The sequence below is a fragment of the Lontra canadensis genome, unplaced genomic scaffold (genome assembly GCF_010015895.1).
Source record: "Lontra canadensis isolate GAN:19392208 unplaced genomic scaffold, GSC_riverotter_1.0 scaffold25, whole genome shotgun sequence".
NCBI classification, from domain to species: Eukaryota; Metazoa; Chordata; class Mammalia; order Carnivora; family Mustelidae; genus Lontra; species Lontra canadensis.
The window spans coordinates 14768180-14784514 of record NW_022631019.1 but is presented as its reverse complement, the minus strand read 5'-3'; the positions used below and the strand labels follow the sequence as shown (position 1 = coordinate 14784514).

The following is a 16335-nucleotide window of genomic DNA, read 5'->3' as shown; positions in this document are numbered from 1 at the left end:
TCGCTAGAATATCTTGGAAAGATATAGCTTCCCCTTTGGCATTTAGTAAAATTGCCAAAATCAGCAAATCATTCAGTCTTTTGAAGAGCTTCTTATTAACTTGATAATTGGAAACCTTAAATTCTGACCATTTGTTATAGTTTTAGCAGTAATAGTTAAGTTAGGTTCTGAAGCTTAGACAATGATACAAGCAATTGTACAGTAAGTAGGTAAGTTTGTACATAAAGAATTTGAAGGAGATATCCATGTAATGCAAACAAACCTAGTTTTAATGTTTATTTTTAGTTTTTATTTTTTGTTTTTAAAGATTTATTTATGAGCGAGAGAGTGAAAGTATGTGCATGCCCAAGAAGGGGGAGAGGGAAAGAGAATCCCAAGCAGACCCCGGCGCTGAGCACAGAGCCCCTCACTGAGCTCAATCTCAGGACCCTGAGACCATGACCTGAGTTGAAATCAAGAGTTAGATGCTTAACTGACTGAGCTACCCAGGGACCTTCCATCTTAGCTTTTTATTTTTTATTTTTTATTTTTTTTATAAATTTTATTTTTTTTAAACATATAATGTATTTTTATCCCCAGGGGTACGGGTCTGTGAATCGCCAGGTTTACACATTTCACAGCACTCACCATAGCACATACCCTCCCCAATGTCAATAACCCCACCCCCCCTCCCAACCCCCCTCCCCCCAGCAACCCTCAGTTTGTTTTGTGAGATTAAGAGTCACTTATGGTTTGTCTCCCTCCCAATCCCATCTTGTTTCATTTACTCTTCCATCTTAACTTTTTAAAATGTCACCTTTTGAATTAGTCATAGCACTAATGAGTTAATATACTTGTCTGTCTTGAAGCACATAGGTATGTTTTTGTTTTAGTGTTGTCTGCAGTAAAGATAGTGGTCATGGAATTAAATCACATCATTTTTCATCTTTTTTTTTATATCTTTTTTTTAATATCTTTTTTTTTTAATTTTATTTTTTATAAACATATAATATATTTTTTCCCCAAGGGGTACAGGTCTGTGAATCGCCAGGTTTACACACTTCACAGCACTCACCATAGCACATACCCTCCCCAGATGCTGGCGAGGATGCGGAGAAAGGGGAACCCTCCTACATTTTTCATCTTTAATAAAATAATTTCTCATTAGTAATCTCTTTTGTTTAAAAATAGTGCTTTTTGGGGTGCCTGGCTGGCTCATTCTGTAGGGCACGTGATCTTGGGGGTTGTCAGTTTGAGCCCCATGTTGGGCATAAAAATTTAAAAAAAGAAAGAAATAGCTCTTTTCAATAGTTTAGAATGTGTTGTAAACTTTAATCAGGTATCTAATTGGGAGGCTGATTCTCTTAAAAGTTTTAAATGAGATGTCACAATGAACAAAGACCCTTAATGGTTAGGGTTAATCTGTTCTGTTGTGAAAATGAATTTGTAAATGGACAATCAGAGTTCAACTTAGAGTCATAAAGCAGAGTTGTTGATTTCATCAGGTCTGTATCCAATCAGGGTTTTGTAAAAATGTCCTGAATTTTTAATAAAACCAAGATTATCCAGCTTGAATGCCTATGGGAATCTCCTAAAGCCAGAAAACAAAATTTGACGGAAGGCCGTTTTTGAGATACCTTATCTTTTTAGAAACTCGTTGAGCAAATGTGTTTTAAATTGTTTTGGCATCCCAATAAGGATCCACTTACAGAACATTAATAATATTAAATTTTATTTTATGTTCAGTGATTCTTCATCTTTGAATGATGTTTTTTCATAGTTCTTCAAATTTTGTGAAAGCTTTTGGTGTTATAGTGGTGTGATTTTACCTTAGATACTCTAAATCTGAATCCTAATTATAAAGAAAGTATAACTTCAGGTTTTACACATGTAGCACGATTCTTGTCCCTTGCCACCTGCTCCCAGTCAGACATTGAACAGTGGTGTTGCAGCTTACAGTCTTCCAGTAACTATGATGTCTTTAGTTCCAGGGGTCAGAAGAAGTGTTACAGGAGATCGCAAGAAACCATCATATTTCATCTTTTATCTGTTATTAAAAATGTATCTTTGAAATTAAAATGACCAGTGTGTGTATATATACCACATTTTCTTTATTCATTTATTTATTGATGGACTCTTAGGTTGTTTCTATGTCTTGGCTATTTTAAATAATGCAGTGAGCATGGGGTGCATATATCTTTTTGAGTTTGTGTTTCTGTTTTCTTTGGCTAAACACCCAAAAACGGAATTGCTGGATCATATAGTAGTTCTATTTTTAACCTTTTTTTTTTTTTTTTTTTTTTAAGGAATCTTCAAACTTTTCCCCATGGCGCCCATACCAATTTATGTTCCCACCAACAATGCACAAGGGTTCCCTTTTCTCTGCATCCTCACCAACACTTGTTAGTTATTTCTTGTCTTTTTGATAATAGCCATTCTGACATGTATAAGATGATATCCCTTTGTGGTTTTGATTTGCATTCCTCTGATGATTAGTTATGTTGAACACCTTTTCATGTACCTGTTGGTTATCTTTATGTCCTCTTTGGAAAATGTTCAGATCTTCTACCCATTTTTAAAATTGGATTGTTTTTTGGCTATTGAATTTTAATGAGCTTTTGACATATTCTGTGTCTGTTCTTTATATAGTAGCCATAGTGAGTCATTATAAAACATAAATCTGATCACATCCCTTCCCTACTAAAAACTATTCAATGTCTCTCTACTGGTGACTAAACTATATAGAAGTCCATACTTCTGGAATTTTGGAGGTCTTTATGAGGTCATACATTACCTGGTTTCTGGCTACTTCTCTAATCCCTTCTCCTGTCCTTTACTTTCTCCTCCATGACAGTGAGTGCTACTAGCCTCCCTGCCCTTAATTCACAAGCTTTGTTCTACCTTTTCACTTTTGATCTTGCTATTCCTTATATTTGAAATGGTCTTCTATATCCCAAGCATGTCATTTTCCCCCTTTCAGGTGTCTCTTCTAATATCATGTTTTCAGGAAAACCATTCCAGATTATAGTAGCCCCTTCACACCCCTTTCACTCTTTGGTCTTTACTTTTCTTTAATTTTATTGATAGCATTAAGTTTTGTCTTGACATATTTTATGCTTATTTTCTAGCTTATTGTTTGTCTCTACCACTAGAATGTTAGCTCTCTAAACATAAGGAGTACTTTGTCTTATTGAGCCCTATATTCCCAGCACCTAATTTAAGGCATAATCGTTGATAAGATAGTAAGTTTGTGTGAAACTTTTCCATAGAAGAGGTAAGATTCTTGTTTCAGAGCCACCAGGAACATAGGATATTGGGGTAAAACACTTGTCCAATCCTGAGATGGGTTCCACCATTGGAAACAGTATTTGATGTTATTTATGATATTTTGAATAGAATTGGTAGTTTCTTAGGAAAAGGAACTGATCATGTGGTTGATGCCTTTTCTATTCATACATCTTGTGATCTATTAGGTTCTAGTATTAGAATTCAGTGCATTGTTACTGTTACATTATTGCTATGATCATTACTTTGCATTATTGTCCTTGTATTAAATAAGAGGTATTCATGATATCACTCCGTAGGTTGCTTACATAATGAATACTCTTTTGAGCTTCAGGTTACATATCCAACTTCTACTTGTACTCTATGGTCAGGTATCTCACAAGCATTTCACACTCAACTCGAGTTCATGGTTTTCCTCTCCTCTGCTTCTTGACTGCCAGAACCTGATATCTCTCTAGTGTTCCCTATTTCAGTGACTGGCGCACATCTCATAAACTAGAAGGCTAATGTATTTCTTTTTATCCCGCCTCTCCTTAGTGATACTTAGGTACCATAACTTATCAGTTACCAAAATCTTGTCAGTTTAACTCCCGTGTTTAAGTGAATTTATTCACACATATCCTTTATTTACATCATAATTATTTCTCTTGGACCACTGCAGTAAACTTTTGTGTTATGACCTTATAACATTCTTTCCCTCCAGTTCATTCTCCATGTAGCAGTCAGAAGGATCTTTTAAAAACATAAGTCTTATTATATCACATTTCTGCTTAAAATCTGTTCCTGGGCCATTTTTGAAGGAATAAGGACCAAGATGCTTAATGTGGCCTGTACTTCTCAAGTTCCCCAGCTCTTCCTGTGTTCCTTCCCCACTCCTAAAAGCAGGTTGATTATTTAATATACTTCCCTTCAGAGCCTTCATATGTGCTGTTCCTTCTGCCTGACCTGCTTCCCCCTACTTCCTCTCATATACCACCCACATGACTGCATTCACGTTGATTCTTTGAAATTCAGTCTAAATTTTGCTTCCTCAAAAAATCCTCACACAAATACAAATTCAGAACCTCAGAATATATGTTATCTCTGTACCCTTAATACTCCAGCGTAGAATTATGGCCTTGGTAATTAAGTCATTAATTTTGTGATTTATTTCTTTTAATTTGATGCAAAAATAATTTTTTATTGAGGTATAATTAATACAGCATATTACACTAGTTTCAGGTGTAAAACGTAATGATTCAGCCTTTGTATATACTGCAAAATGATCATTGCAGTAAGTCTGCTTAACATCTGTTACCATATGTAGTTACAGAATTGTTTTTTGTTATTTGTTTGGTGATGAGACCCTTTAGGATTTACTCTTATCAGCTTTCACATATGCAGTACGGTATTATAAACTGTAGTCACTATGCTGTACATTACATCTATATAACTTAGTTATTTCATTAACTAGAAGTTTGGACTTTTTGATTCCCTATACCCATTTTGCCTACCACTCACCCTCTTGCCTCTGGCAACCACTGGTCTATTCTCTGTTCATGTGAGCTTGGTTTCGTTTTGTTTTAGTTTCCAAATATAAGTGAGCTTATGGGATTTATCTTTTGATGTCTGATTTATTTTTCTTAGCATAACACCTTCTAGATCCATCCATGTTATCACAAATGGCAAGATTTCATTCTTTTCTATGGGTGAATATTCCATAATTGTGTGTTTCTGTGCTTTATTCTTTTATATGTTTCTGTTGATAAAAGTGCTATGAAGCAAAGATTTTTGTCTTATTTTAATCAGCAGTGGGTTCTTAATGTTTTGTACATGGTAGACACCAGAAAGAAACTAACAAAGAAGACTTCCTACCACTTAAGAAAGAAGCAGGTTTTGGTCCTTTTTTCTGGTATCATTTATTATTATTTTACTTCTTAATCTTCATAATGTTTCTCAGGGCAGGGTGGAGGAGAGCTATACTTGTTTATTCCCAGGATTTGTAGATGTTCAAAAACACATGAGGTATTAGAATGATTATTTTAAAGTCATGGGATACGAAACATTCAAATATAGTCTCTTGTGATGGTAATGAATTATATGAGCATCCTGTGATATTTGCATTACTACTTAGAGTCTCTGGTTTCTCTTGGTGAATTATAATAGGAGTCAGCAAACATTTTGTACAGAGGAGCAGATAGTAAATATTTTCAATTTTTCAGGCATAGTCTGTTTCACCAACACTCAGCTCTGCCATTGTAGAGTAGAAGTGGCTATAAAAAATATGTGAATGAGGGGCGCCTGGGTGGCTCAGTGGGTTAAAGCCTCTGCCTTCAGCTCAGGTCATGATCCCAGAGTCCTGGGATCGAGCCCCACATCGGGCTCTCTGCTCAGCAGGGAGCCTGCTTCCTCCTCCTCTCTCTCTCTCTCTCTCTCTCTGCCTGCCTCTCTGCCTACTTGTGATCTCTGTCAAATAAATAAATAAAATCTTTAAAAAAAATATATATGTGAATGAATGGCCATGGCTGCTCCAGCAAAACGTTATTTGTGGATACTTAAATTTAAGTTCCATATAATTTTTAAGTGTCAAGAACTTTTATTCTTTTGATTTTTTTTTTTGTAATTATTTAAAATGTAAAAAACATTTTATGGATGATACAGAAACAGGTATGTGGTCCTGGGGCCTTAGTTTGCTGACACTCTGTCTATAACTACCTCTGTGTAATTAATAACCATATACAAGATTAGAATAGGTAGTAAAGGGAGATAGCCCCTTTCTGGATAGAAATAATGTGGGCTATATAAAGAAATGGGAATTTTTAATTGTACAAAAATTATTTAAGGACAAATTCCAAGTTTTGTTGCCTGTTTTACCTATTGGTAAACACTATTTTTTTTTTTTGTAAACACTATTAAAAAAAAAATAATTTCTCCAGTATTTTTGCCCTAATCTACCATTATCTCTTGAGGCCAGTACTTCAGATTTTTTTTTTAAAGATTTTATTTATTTATTTATTTGACAGACAGAGATCACAAGTAGGAAGAGAGGCAGGCAGAGAGAGAGGAAGGGAAGCAGGCTCCCTGCTGAGCAGAGAGCCCAATGTGGGGCTCCATCCCAGGACCCTGGAATCATGACCTGAGCCAAAGGCAGAGGCTTTAACCCACTGAGCCACCCAGGTGCCCCAGTACTTCAGATTTAATATGTAAATCTTCAACAGAGTAAATTTTTTTTCAACAGAGTAGATTTTTAAAAGAACTATTAATGGAAATTAATTTGATACTATCAGATATCTAATATCTTAACATATTTTAAGTTTCCTTATAAGTGTAGTTGAAAAATGAGAGAAGTTTTTTCTTCTGCCAATTAGAGCCTTAATTTTGAAACATGTGGAGGTAATGGAATTTAGCATTGACCTAAATTATGAATTGTAACAGTGTGTACTTATCACATCAACCTTAACCTTTTAACTCTGACTTTCTGAGTATCTTTATTGAATTACTTGATATTTTTATACTAACTGCTCTTCCAGAATGATTTTTTTAAATTTTCATTCCCACCAATAGTGAATATGAATAAAGGGGAGAGATTCTGAAAGTCCTTAAATATATTCTGAGCTGAGTAGATCTTAGGTAGTAAATACTACCTCAGTTCTCCAGCTACCCAAAAGCTATATTTCCATATATGGATTCAAATGTGTATAGCATTGGATATCATGTCTTCAGTCACAATATTCCAAGTTTGTTTCCTGATTTTTCTGATTTATCAATTAGATAAAATAATCCATGATTAATTGTACTGTGGAATGATAAGGAACTCCTTGTTACAGGCTTTTTGTAGTTATTTCATTAAGTGAAAAGAGATGAAATTAGAGCTTAAGCTGAAATTTAAGATTATCCTACATTAAAATTAATCTAAAACAAGGTGAGAGTATTGAATTATATTGATGTGAATATTATGTTTTCATTTTCTTGATCCTTTCAGAGGCGTAGGAATTGTTAAATCTGAATGGACTTTAGGATCTTTAGGAGGATCTTTATTTAATTCCTTTTCATTTTATAGCTGGGGAAACTGAAAGGTCCTTTCCTAGCAGGTTGTGGTTGTTTAACTATGTTCTGGATGTTTGGGTTTGGAACTGGGATTTAAGCAGCTTGTTATCTCAGTCCTTTCTTGTAAATGTTTGTATGCAAAATCTTCCTAGGATTTTGTTAATTTAAAAATGTCTGTGCAGTTCTCTCTTGAATATGATTGTTGATAATTTAATCTGACCTTGAGAAACTCTCTGTTTAACATAGATGTATAGGTATCATTAGCCTTTTACTGTCTTAAACATCTCACCTTATGTATAGCTGTCATTTTGGTGACCTAGTTTTAGCAGTTACCCATTTTGGGGGTTAGTTTCCCAGGCAACTGGAGTAGTTAATATTTTTTCCCTTTTAGGTAAATAATACCATTTATATGTCTTTATTTCCTATTTAATAAATGCTAAGTAACTTAGGGCCTTTCCTTTGTTCTAGAGCTATTTTTAGCCTGTCTGTATTTTCATTTATAGCTATGAAGAGGTCCTAATTTTTGAATTTTAATAACAACATTTTTCCCACTAGAACTAAGTATTCAGAGCAATCAAGGCAGTGCTATTCATTTATTTGGCTATGATTCAAAGTAAAAACAGTAACTCTTTTCAATTTTTATATATAGGAATATAATTTTAGTAGTCTTTATTTAGAAATAATTTGGAATATCAGCACTCTCGTCATCTGATGAATAGGTGAATTTTCCCTCTTCCTGTCTATTATTCTCTACAGTCCAGATATAATCAAATGTAAATTACATGCTATACATTCTGGATAGTAGTTACTAAAATGACATATGATAAAAGGTATGCATCTAAACTGGTTTATTTTATATTCCTGTTCTCAATGAGACTTACTGATTTGAAGATATTTTTTATTAAGACTCACTTTTTTAAGTGTCCCTACTCACCCCAAATTCATTCACACTTTAATTCCCCCTTGTGTCTAAAACACACACACACACACCCATCAGAATTGTCCAGGGACTGCTGTGATAGCACTGATAGAATTCAATATAGATTATAGCTAATGAAAAAATGACCTTAGATCTCTGAGGAGAGACACAGCTTTGTTTTTTTGGCTTTTGTGTAACCCTCAATTCCAGAACAAATACCTGCATGGAATGTGATGTAGAATGAGTGTTCTTGTCCGTTCCTGTGTAATTCTTTTTCCCTCCCGAGTTGAACAATGGCTGCAGTTTTTTCAGCCTACTGTGCTAGGATTTCATGGCCATTTTTGATTCCAATAAAGTGGCTGAGTGAAAATGAAGAGTTTCCTCTTAGCTCTGAAAAACAGATCTTTTACTCAGATTTCTCACTCTGAAAAAATACCATCCTTGTCCCAGAATCTAAGGACATTTTAAGGGAAAAATGCCTTTCGATACAAGTTGCATTTCACATTTGTGATTATATGGACAAATGATGAGGATCGGTCTTCAATATTGTTTTCTTGAATCAGTGACTGGTTTTAAAACTCATCGTGTTTTGTTTTTCCAGCTTTTGTCAGATGAACTACTTTGCTAGGTAGTTTGTAGGTGAAGTTGACCAGATCCCTTTGGTCTTTGACTTGGAAGAGATTAAATTCCATATCAGATCTGATGTTTGCTGTTAGGTAGAAAGTCTGTCCTTAGAAGGAATTCTGGAGAATGCATTTATACTAATGATTTTTGTGCTGTCTTCTCTTGCTGTGGTTAATAGTAATCATCTCTTTTCCTTCCCCTTTTTTGCTGCCTCTTTCCTTTTCTTGCCGTCTTCTGTACTTTTTGAATTATTAAATTGGCCTATATATTTTTTCCTTGCTTTCCTTTTTTTTTTTTTTTTCTTTAATTTTGTAATCTCCCGCCCCTCTCTGTGTTTCCCACTTGCTTGGGTTCCATGTTGCTAGTTTTTACGTTCGCACGCTCATTATCACCCTTTTTTGTACTTCAAATCCCAGCAGCTGTCCAGCCAGGTCCCTGAGCACAGCCCTGTGGTTTATGGGACTGTGGAGAGCACTCATCTTGCTGCCAGCACCCCTGTTACTGCAGCTAGCGACCAGAAGCAAGGTTTGTGTATAACTCTTTTCTTCCCTTTTTTTTTCTAATCGATTATATTGCCCTCAGCATTTAAGAGCAAGAGTGAAATATCTGAAGGTTATTTAGATACCCACTTGTAAACAAAGCTTTGAAATAGAAAATCAAAGCATTCCCTCTAGGAAAATAAAATAGGGTTGATTAGTAAAAATGTTTTCCTATACTTTAGTAATGCCTCACTGTTGATACATATTTATAGGTTAAAAACTTAGTTGCCTGGAACTGGTTTTCTTTTGTTTTTTAGTGGGAAAGGGGAACAAGGTTGGGGAAATAAAGTATATGTTGCTTTACAATAATAACATAGTTTCATTTTTACATTTAACATGTTCCTGTGTATCTTGCTATTTTTAAAAACGTGAAATATGTCTTCTTACAAATTTGGCTTCTGTAGCTTCAGTTCTAAAGTACTGAGTTTATTCTGGCTTCATCGTGCACTAGTGTTGGTCTTGATGAGTCATTATGCTGTGTATCTTAATCATACTGAGGTCTCTATTCTATTTACCTTGAACATGAAGTGTAAAATCTTTGTTGAAATAAATACGCAAAATAAATACACAAATTGCCTTTTGGATTATAATAGAAAACTGTAAGGAAAAGTTCATGTCAGAAAATGGGTTATCAGTCTTTCTTTTTTACGTAGTTGGATGTAGGTTGACCTTAACCAAAATTGGGGAAAATTGGAAAAACAAGGGGGAAAACACGTGACTTGGAACATGCTTCTATAATGTTTCTGACTTCGTTGTAAGAATGAATAGAAAGTATATGTGATTTCTAATTTTTTGATTTATTCATTCCTCCAAACCTCTTCATAGGTAGATTTTAATAAAAGTACTAAAAATTATTCTTTAAAAAGTACTTGGGAGTTGGCACATAGCCTAAGCATGTTATTTAATATTTTTTTATAAGTTTTCACACTTAGAAACTTACGTTTGATTTCAGTGTTTTCTAGAGCCCTTTAGTATTGAGGAACCTAATAAACTTGAACAGAGATACGTTGTATATTTTATTTTATAAGATTGTTCCAAACAAAAAATTAGGTAACAAACCCTAACTTGGCATGCTTCTAAAAGTTGCTCTGTCAGATACTTCTTTCAGCAGGGTTCAGACATTAAAGACTTAGGCATGCTTAAGGTTAGTTTTTTTTAATATGAAAGCCATTCACCTTACAGGAGTGTGCTTGGTAGGTATCGTAGAAGATGCTGTTTCCAGTGGGAAAGCCTTTTTGAGTCAAAAGTCAGAATGTTTTCAGAGTAGAGAAGAATTTTCAGGGTATTCTCTTAAAAACTTTATTATTTAATTTGCACATTTGTAATCTTTTTGCTAGTTAGAGCTATGCTAAGCACATTGAATACTTACCATCCAAAGAGGCCTCACGATGGGTCTCTTCTATGCACACTTCAGCTGGGCCATAATATAAAGATTTCATAAGATGTTTTAATAGTGATAGCTCTGCCCTGCTACAAGTTTTATATTATGAAAAACCTTCATTTTTGTCATATTTAGGCCTTGATTTCCTTAAGGAAGAATGCAGAACTCTTGGTTTTTTCTTGTTTTTTTTTTTTAAACTTAGTTGAAATTTGAATAATAAACATTCCAGATTGATGTTCAGTATAGATATGGTTGCATGGAAAATGTTTTAGGTTACCTTGATGGAAAGGAAAATTTGAATTTTAAGTATATTTTGTAGTGGTTATAAATTACTCTGGGGGACCACTGCCCATTCCTTCTTAGTACCAATTACTTTTTAGAAAACTCAGTTAATTCTAACTGTAACCATAGTTTGCCAATGTATAGAATAGTTTTCAGTGTAATTTTTAAACCAAATATATGTAATTCAAGTAACATTAGAAAAGGCTTAGCAATTTTCAGAAAAATTTCTTTACAATTGAGAAATTCAAAAATTTTCTTCTTAACCCTTTATTCCTTTTAAAATTAAAGATACGAAAATATACTGTTTTCAAAGATTGCTAGATTACCTTCAGAAACAATAGCCTCTGCATTCTACAGTCAGATTGGTTTTTCTCTCAGTGGAAATGTCATTACTGTGGGTTTGCATTGGGTAACAGAATCACATGAATCTCCTACCAGCTTGCTTCACTGAAATACTTCTTTTTGCATACACCTTTGTTTTTTTCCCCTTTGAACTGGAAAAATATGGGATTTGGAATCCTTTTCAAGTTCCAACACTGACCAGTTACATGACCCTGGACCTATGACTAAATCTATAAAACATTCAGTTTCCCCATCTGTAAAACATGAACATAATAGTTTCTACCCCAGCAGTCTTTGTAAAAATTAAAGGACACTGTGTATGTTTGGTGTTTGGCCCAGTTCCTACTACATAAGAAGTGCTTAATAAACGTTAGCTACCATTTTTAAACTTGGGGCTTTCTCAGAGTTTGTGATATGAACAGCTGAAATGGTTACATGAACACCAAATTGCCAGAGAAATACATTTCCAATTGCTTGCTACTTTATAAAGAGAGAGACACAGGGAAGAAGGGAAGACCTTCACCTTGGTTTATAGAGAGAAAGCCATTGAATGTTGAATGAATTAAAATTCTCAGTTGGCGTTGATGGTGTCTAGACACAGCTTGATTGTTGTTTGCCATTGTTTGAGTAGGTACATTCAGCCCAGTGTGTGGAGGATATGGTATGGACAGTGAAAGACTTAGTCGTAGCCTTAGTGCTTTCTGAAAGCACTTAGTGTAGAGTAGATACTCAGTGAATGATACTCTGTTATAATTCAACGATTTATAGCAACATTATTCAATTGGAGCTCCCCTGGAATTTAGGACAGGACTATTCTCTGTCAAGTGAGACTGTCCCTCAAGTTGGAGGATGCTTACTGTTCCTGGTCTCTGCCCATTAAATGATGGTATCACCTTCTCAGTTACATGAGACTCCTGGCAACCAAAAGGTACCCATCTAGGCAGTTGGTTCCACTGCCATCTGAGAATAAAGGGAGCAGTTTGTTCCTTATAAATATGGCATTCATTGTATAAACTATGGATAAGTAGAAAGAGAAAATATCTCTTGTCTCATTATCTAGAACCATTGTTAGTAAGCTTAATTTCAGACTTTCCCATGTGCATATGTTAGTAGCATACATTTTTTTAAGTTCCCAAATTAGGTTTATGTTCTCATACAGTTTTGTGCCCTGCTTTTTAAAAAAACATATCTTTTATCATAAACAACTTTCCATATCACTACTCTTCTAAGAGCCTATTTAAATGATTTCGTATTATACCATTATATGGCCTACACTGTTGTTTCTTTAATAAATCTTTCATGTTCGACGTTTAGTCTATTTCTCTCTCATTTTGTTGCTTATACACTGTTAATATAAATAGCCTTAAATCTTCCAGACCTCTATCTTTGCTCCTTCTTGCATGATTTAAGAATTTAAAAAATTCTTAAAGATGAAATTCCTACAATTTCTTGAAGATGGCCAAATGGTAGAAATATTTGTAATGCAGTATATTAGATTTCAAACTATCATGACTTTGCAATACTTTTTTTATTAATTATTTTTATTAACATATAATAAAATTATTTGCCCCAGGGGTATAGGTCTGTGAATCATCAGGCTTATACACTTCACAGCACTCACCATAGCACATACCCTCCCCAATGTCCATAACCCAACCACCCTCTTCACACCCCTTCTCCCCCCAGCAACCCTTAATCTGTTTTGTAAGATTCTAAGAGTCTCTTCGGTTTGTCTCCCTCCCGATCCCATGTTGTTTCATTTTTTCCTTCCATACCCTCCAAACCCCCCACTCCGTCTCTCAAATTCCTCATATCAGGGAGGTCATATGATAATTGTCTTTCTCTGATTGACTTATTTCATGCAAAGCATACTCCTTTTTTTTGCAAAGCATACTCTTAATAATAAAACTTTTCAGATAAAATCAGTGTTCTTTGTTTAGATTTACTATATATACTTTTCAACTTTCTGTATTAAAAATTGAATGAATTAAAGGAGCTTTATTTCAGAATGAGGACCTCTCAAAATAGGTTTTTTTTTTTCTTCATGTTAGATTTTTCTCAAGATTATATAGAAATTTCAGTCTCGGTCTGCTTTTGTTTTGGTATTGAAAATTTTATTTTTCAAAATTAATAATAGAATTGACAAACTTACTAGATTGAGAATTACTTTTTACTATCTACTGCTTTTATTTTATTTTATTTTATTTTATTTTATTTTACTGTTACTTCTTTTACTATTTACTGCTTCATTCAGTGTTTAAAAAAGGTGTTACTCTGATGTGCTTTCACAGTGCTTTCATATAATCTGGGTGACCCTTGTAGCAGTTACTCCAGTGAATTGGAAATAATTTTTGCGAGCGATATTTTAATAAATGTGTACTTATATTTCTTACATATATATAATACATGTAATAGATAGATTGCTTTGAAATATTTTTGTCTTTTGCCTTGACAACTTAGTCTGAGGGATTTGACAATGAGAGCCTAATGATCCTATTTCTTCTGTACAGTGAACAGGTAGAGTTCAATTTAAGAAGCACTGGATACTACACCCATAAATTAAAATGAATTTTAAGGCCAGCAAAAGTGGTTAATGAATGATGAATGATGAATGATAAATGATAATTAAAGGATGAATTATCCTTTAACAACTTAATGATAATATTTACCATTTGTTTTTCTGATTAACAGAGCACATTTTCTATGACAAACTTCACTACAATAATTTATTGTAAAGACTTGTTTTCACTGATGCATAAAGATTGGCAGAGAAAGTAAAGTCCCTTTCAGTTTAAATTTTTCTTTTAGTAGTGCTTAAAATTTTTGTTGTTTGTTGAACATACTTATGAATATCTGTTTTTCCAGTGGAGTCTAATTATCATGCTACAGAAGGATCAGGCTGGAAACCAGTCTAAATCTCCTTTGGCTTCATCGACTCTGGAATGATTCACATATCAGTTTACCTAGAATTTTAGAATATGGAAATTTTCATGAATTACAGTTTCTTACATGTTTCTGGTATACCTTTATGTGATCATCAGTTTCTCTCTTCTTTTCTTTTTCATCTATACACAGATACACATTTTATGTATTCTCAAGTATTTCAGATATATATATTATGTTTCTTAATTGGACTTGATTATCTGAATATGAACTTCAGTTTCTCCCTGAAAAATTTTTTTTACAAAGTAAATTTTCATTTTTATATTTTCACATTATTTCTGGTTATATACATGCTGCCTCTTTTGAAAAATGGAAGTTAACTTAATTTGTAAATGAATTTTTATTTTCAGGGACTTGATTTCACAGATAATAAATTGTACTGATAATGACACCATGATAGCTTCTCTTAAAACAGTTTTTTATACACGTAATACATATTTTTTACAAAAATTCTCCTAAATGCAGAAATATATAAAATAAAAATACAATACAATAATTTAATCTGTTCTTATTTGTTCTTGATCTGTTCTGCCACTGTAGTGTATCCTTGGTAGAAAAAAATTCTATAGGGAGCAAGATAAAGCCCTACTCCCATTTCTGGATGGTTTAGCTTCAGTTTTGATTAACTTTTCTGTTGTATTCGTGAGTTAATGATTTGGTTAATTGTTGATTCCTTCTTTTACTCCAAAATAAACTTTAAATTTATTGGTGACCAAGTAACACTAGGTATAACCAGAAAATATGACAGTGTTTTTAGAGTGGCAGAGTAAGTCTAATAATTTGGTGTGTCTTGTGTTGACCGTGATTTTGGGTAAGAGATTAAAAAAACTAACCCGAAATAATACAATATAATCTCTGATCTAAGATTATTCTTAAACTCTTTTGTTTTTTCTTCCCCAGAAGAGAAGCCAAAACCCGATCCAGTGTTAAAGTCTCCTTCCCCAGTCCTTAGGCTAGTCTTTAGTGGAGAGAAGAAAGAACAAGCAGGCCAGACATCAGAGACAACTGCAGTAGAATCCATGCCAGAGCTTCCTCTGCCTCCATCACCTACCACTGTTTCTCCACTTGCTCGAAGTACAATTGCTTCCCCCACCTCTGCTGCTCTTAGTAGCCAGCCAATATTTGCCACTGCTGTAGATGACAGGTGTGAACTCTCTTCCTCAAAAGAAGACACAATTCCTGTACCCAGCCCTGTATCTTGCACAGAGACATCAGATCCATCACCAACAGATGTAATTGATGATGATATATGCAAGAAATCTTGTAGTGTAGCACCTAATGATATTCCACTGATTGCTAGTACTAATCTAATTAATGAAATGAATGGAGTTAGTGAACCATTACCAGCCACAGAGAGCATTGTGGAAATAGTAAAACAGGAGGTGTTGCCATTGACTCTTGAATTGGAGATTCTGGAAAATGCCCCAGAAGAAATGAAAGTGGAGTGTGTCCCGGCTCCCATTACCCCTTCCACAGTTCCTTCCTTTTCTCCATCTCCTCCAACTCCTCCAGCTCCTCCTCCTCCCACACCAGCCATTGTTCCTGCTGCTGCCTCTAATGTTAGTACTGCTGGTGTTCCCACCACAGTCCAGAGGGTCTTAGAAGAGGACGAGAGCATAAGAACTTGCCTTAGTGAAGATGCAAAAGAGATTCAGAACAAAATAGAGGTAGAAGCAGACGGGCAAACAGAAGAGATTATGGATGCTCAGAGCCTAAGTTCAAGAAAGAGCCCCAGCCCAGGTAAGCTACTGTGCCATTAATTATTGTATGCTTGCTGAACATGAAAAAGAAGCAGTGTTTGAGTTATTTTTTAATTGGCTACTTTCCTTGACTTCCAGAAACATCAAATGAATGCTGACATTCGTAGTCTGATTTCTTCAATGGTGTGTTTATGTTTTAGTGCAGCCTGCAAAAGAGTTACTCCATTGTCTAAAAATGCAAATGAAATTTCAAATATACAAAATGCCTCCAAGGTATATGTCACTGTACATGTGTTTTTTGTTTTTATTTTTATT

General features: G+C 34.4%; 1 protein-coding gene across 18 annotated transcripts in view; it reads left to right on the top strand.

Annotated features, from left to right (window-relative positions):
• The window catches only part of EIF4G3 (eukaryotic translation initiation factor 4 gamma 3), a 338175-nt gene that overhangs the window by 208061 nt on the left and 113779 nt on the right, over positions 1–16335 (top strand). For 16 of the 18 annotated variants that reach the window (XM_032863666.1, XM_032863668.1, XM_032863667.1 and 13 more), the window contains 2 exons: positions 9250–9358; positions 15221–16060. In XM_032863666.1, the coding sequence (XP_032719557.1) occupies positions 9250–9358; positions 15221–16060 (949 nt within the window). The remainder of the gene's footprint in view (positions 1–9249; positions 9359–15220; positions 16061–16335) is intronic. The other 2 variants (XM_032863660.1, XM_032863652.1) reach the window with 1 other exon arrangement.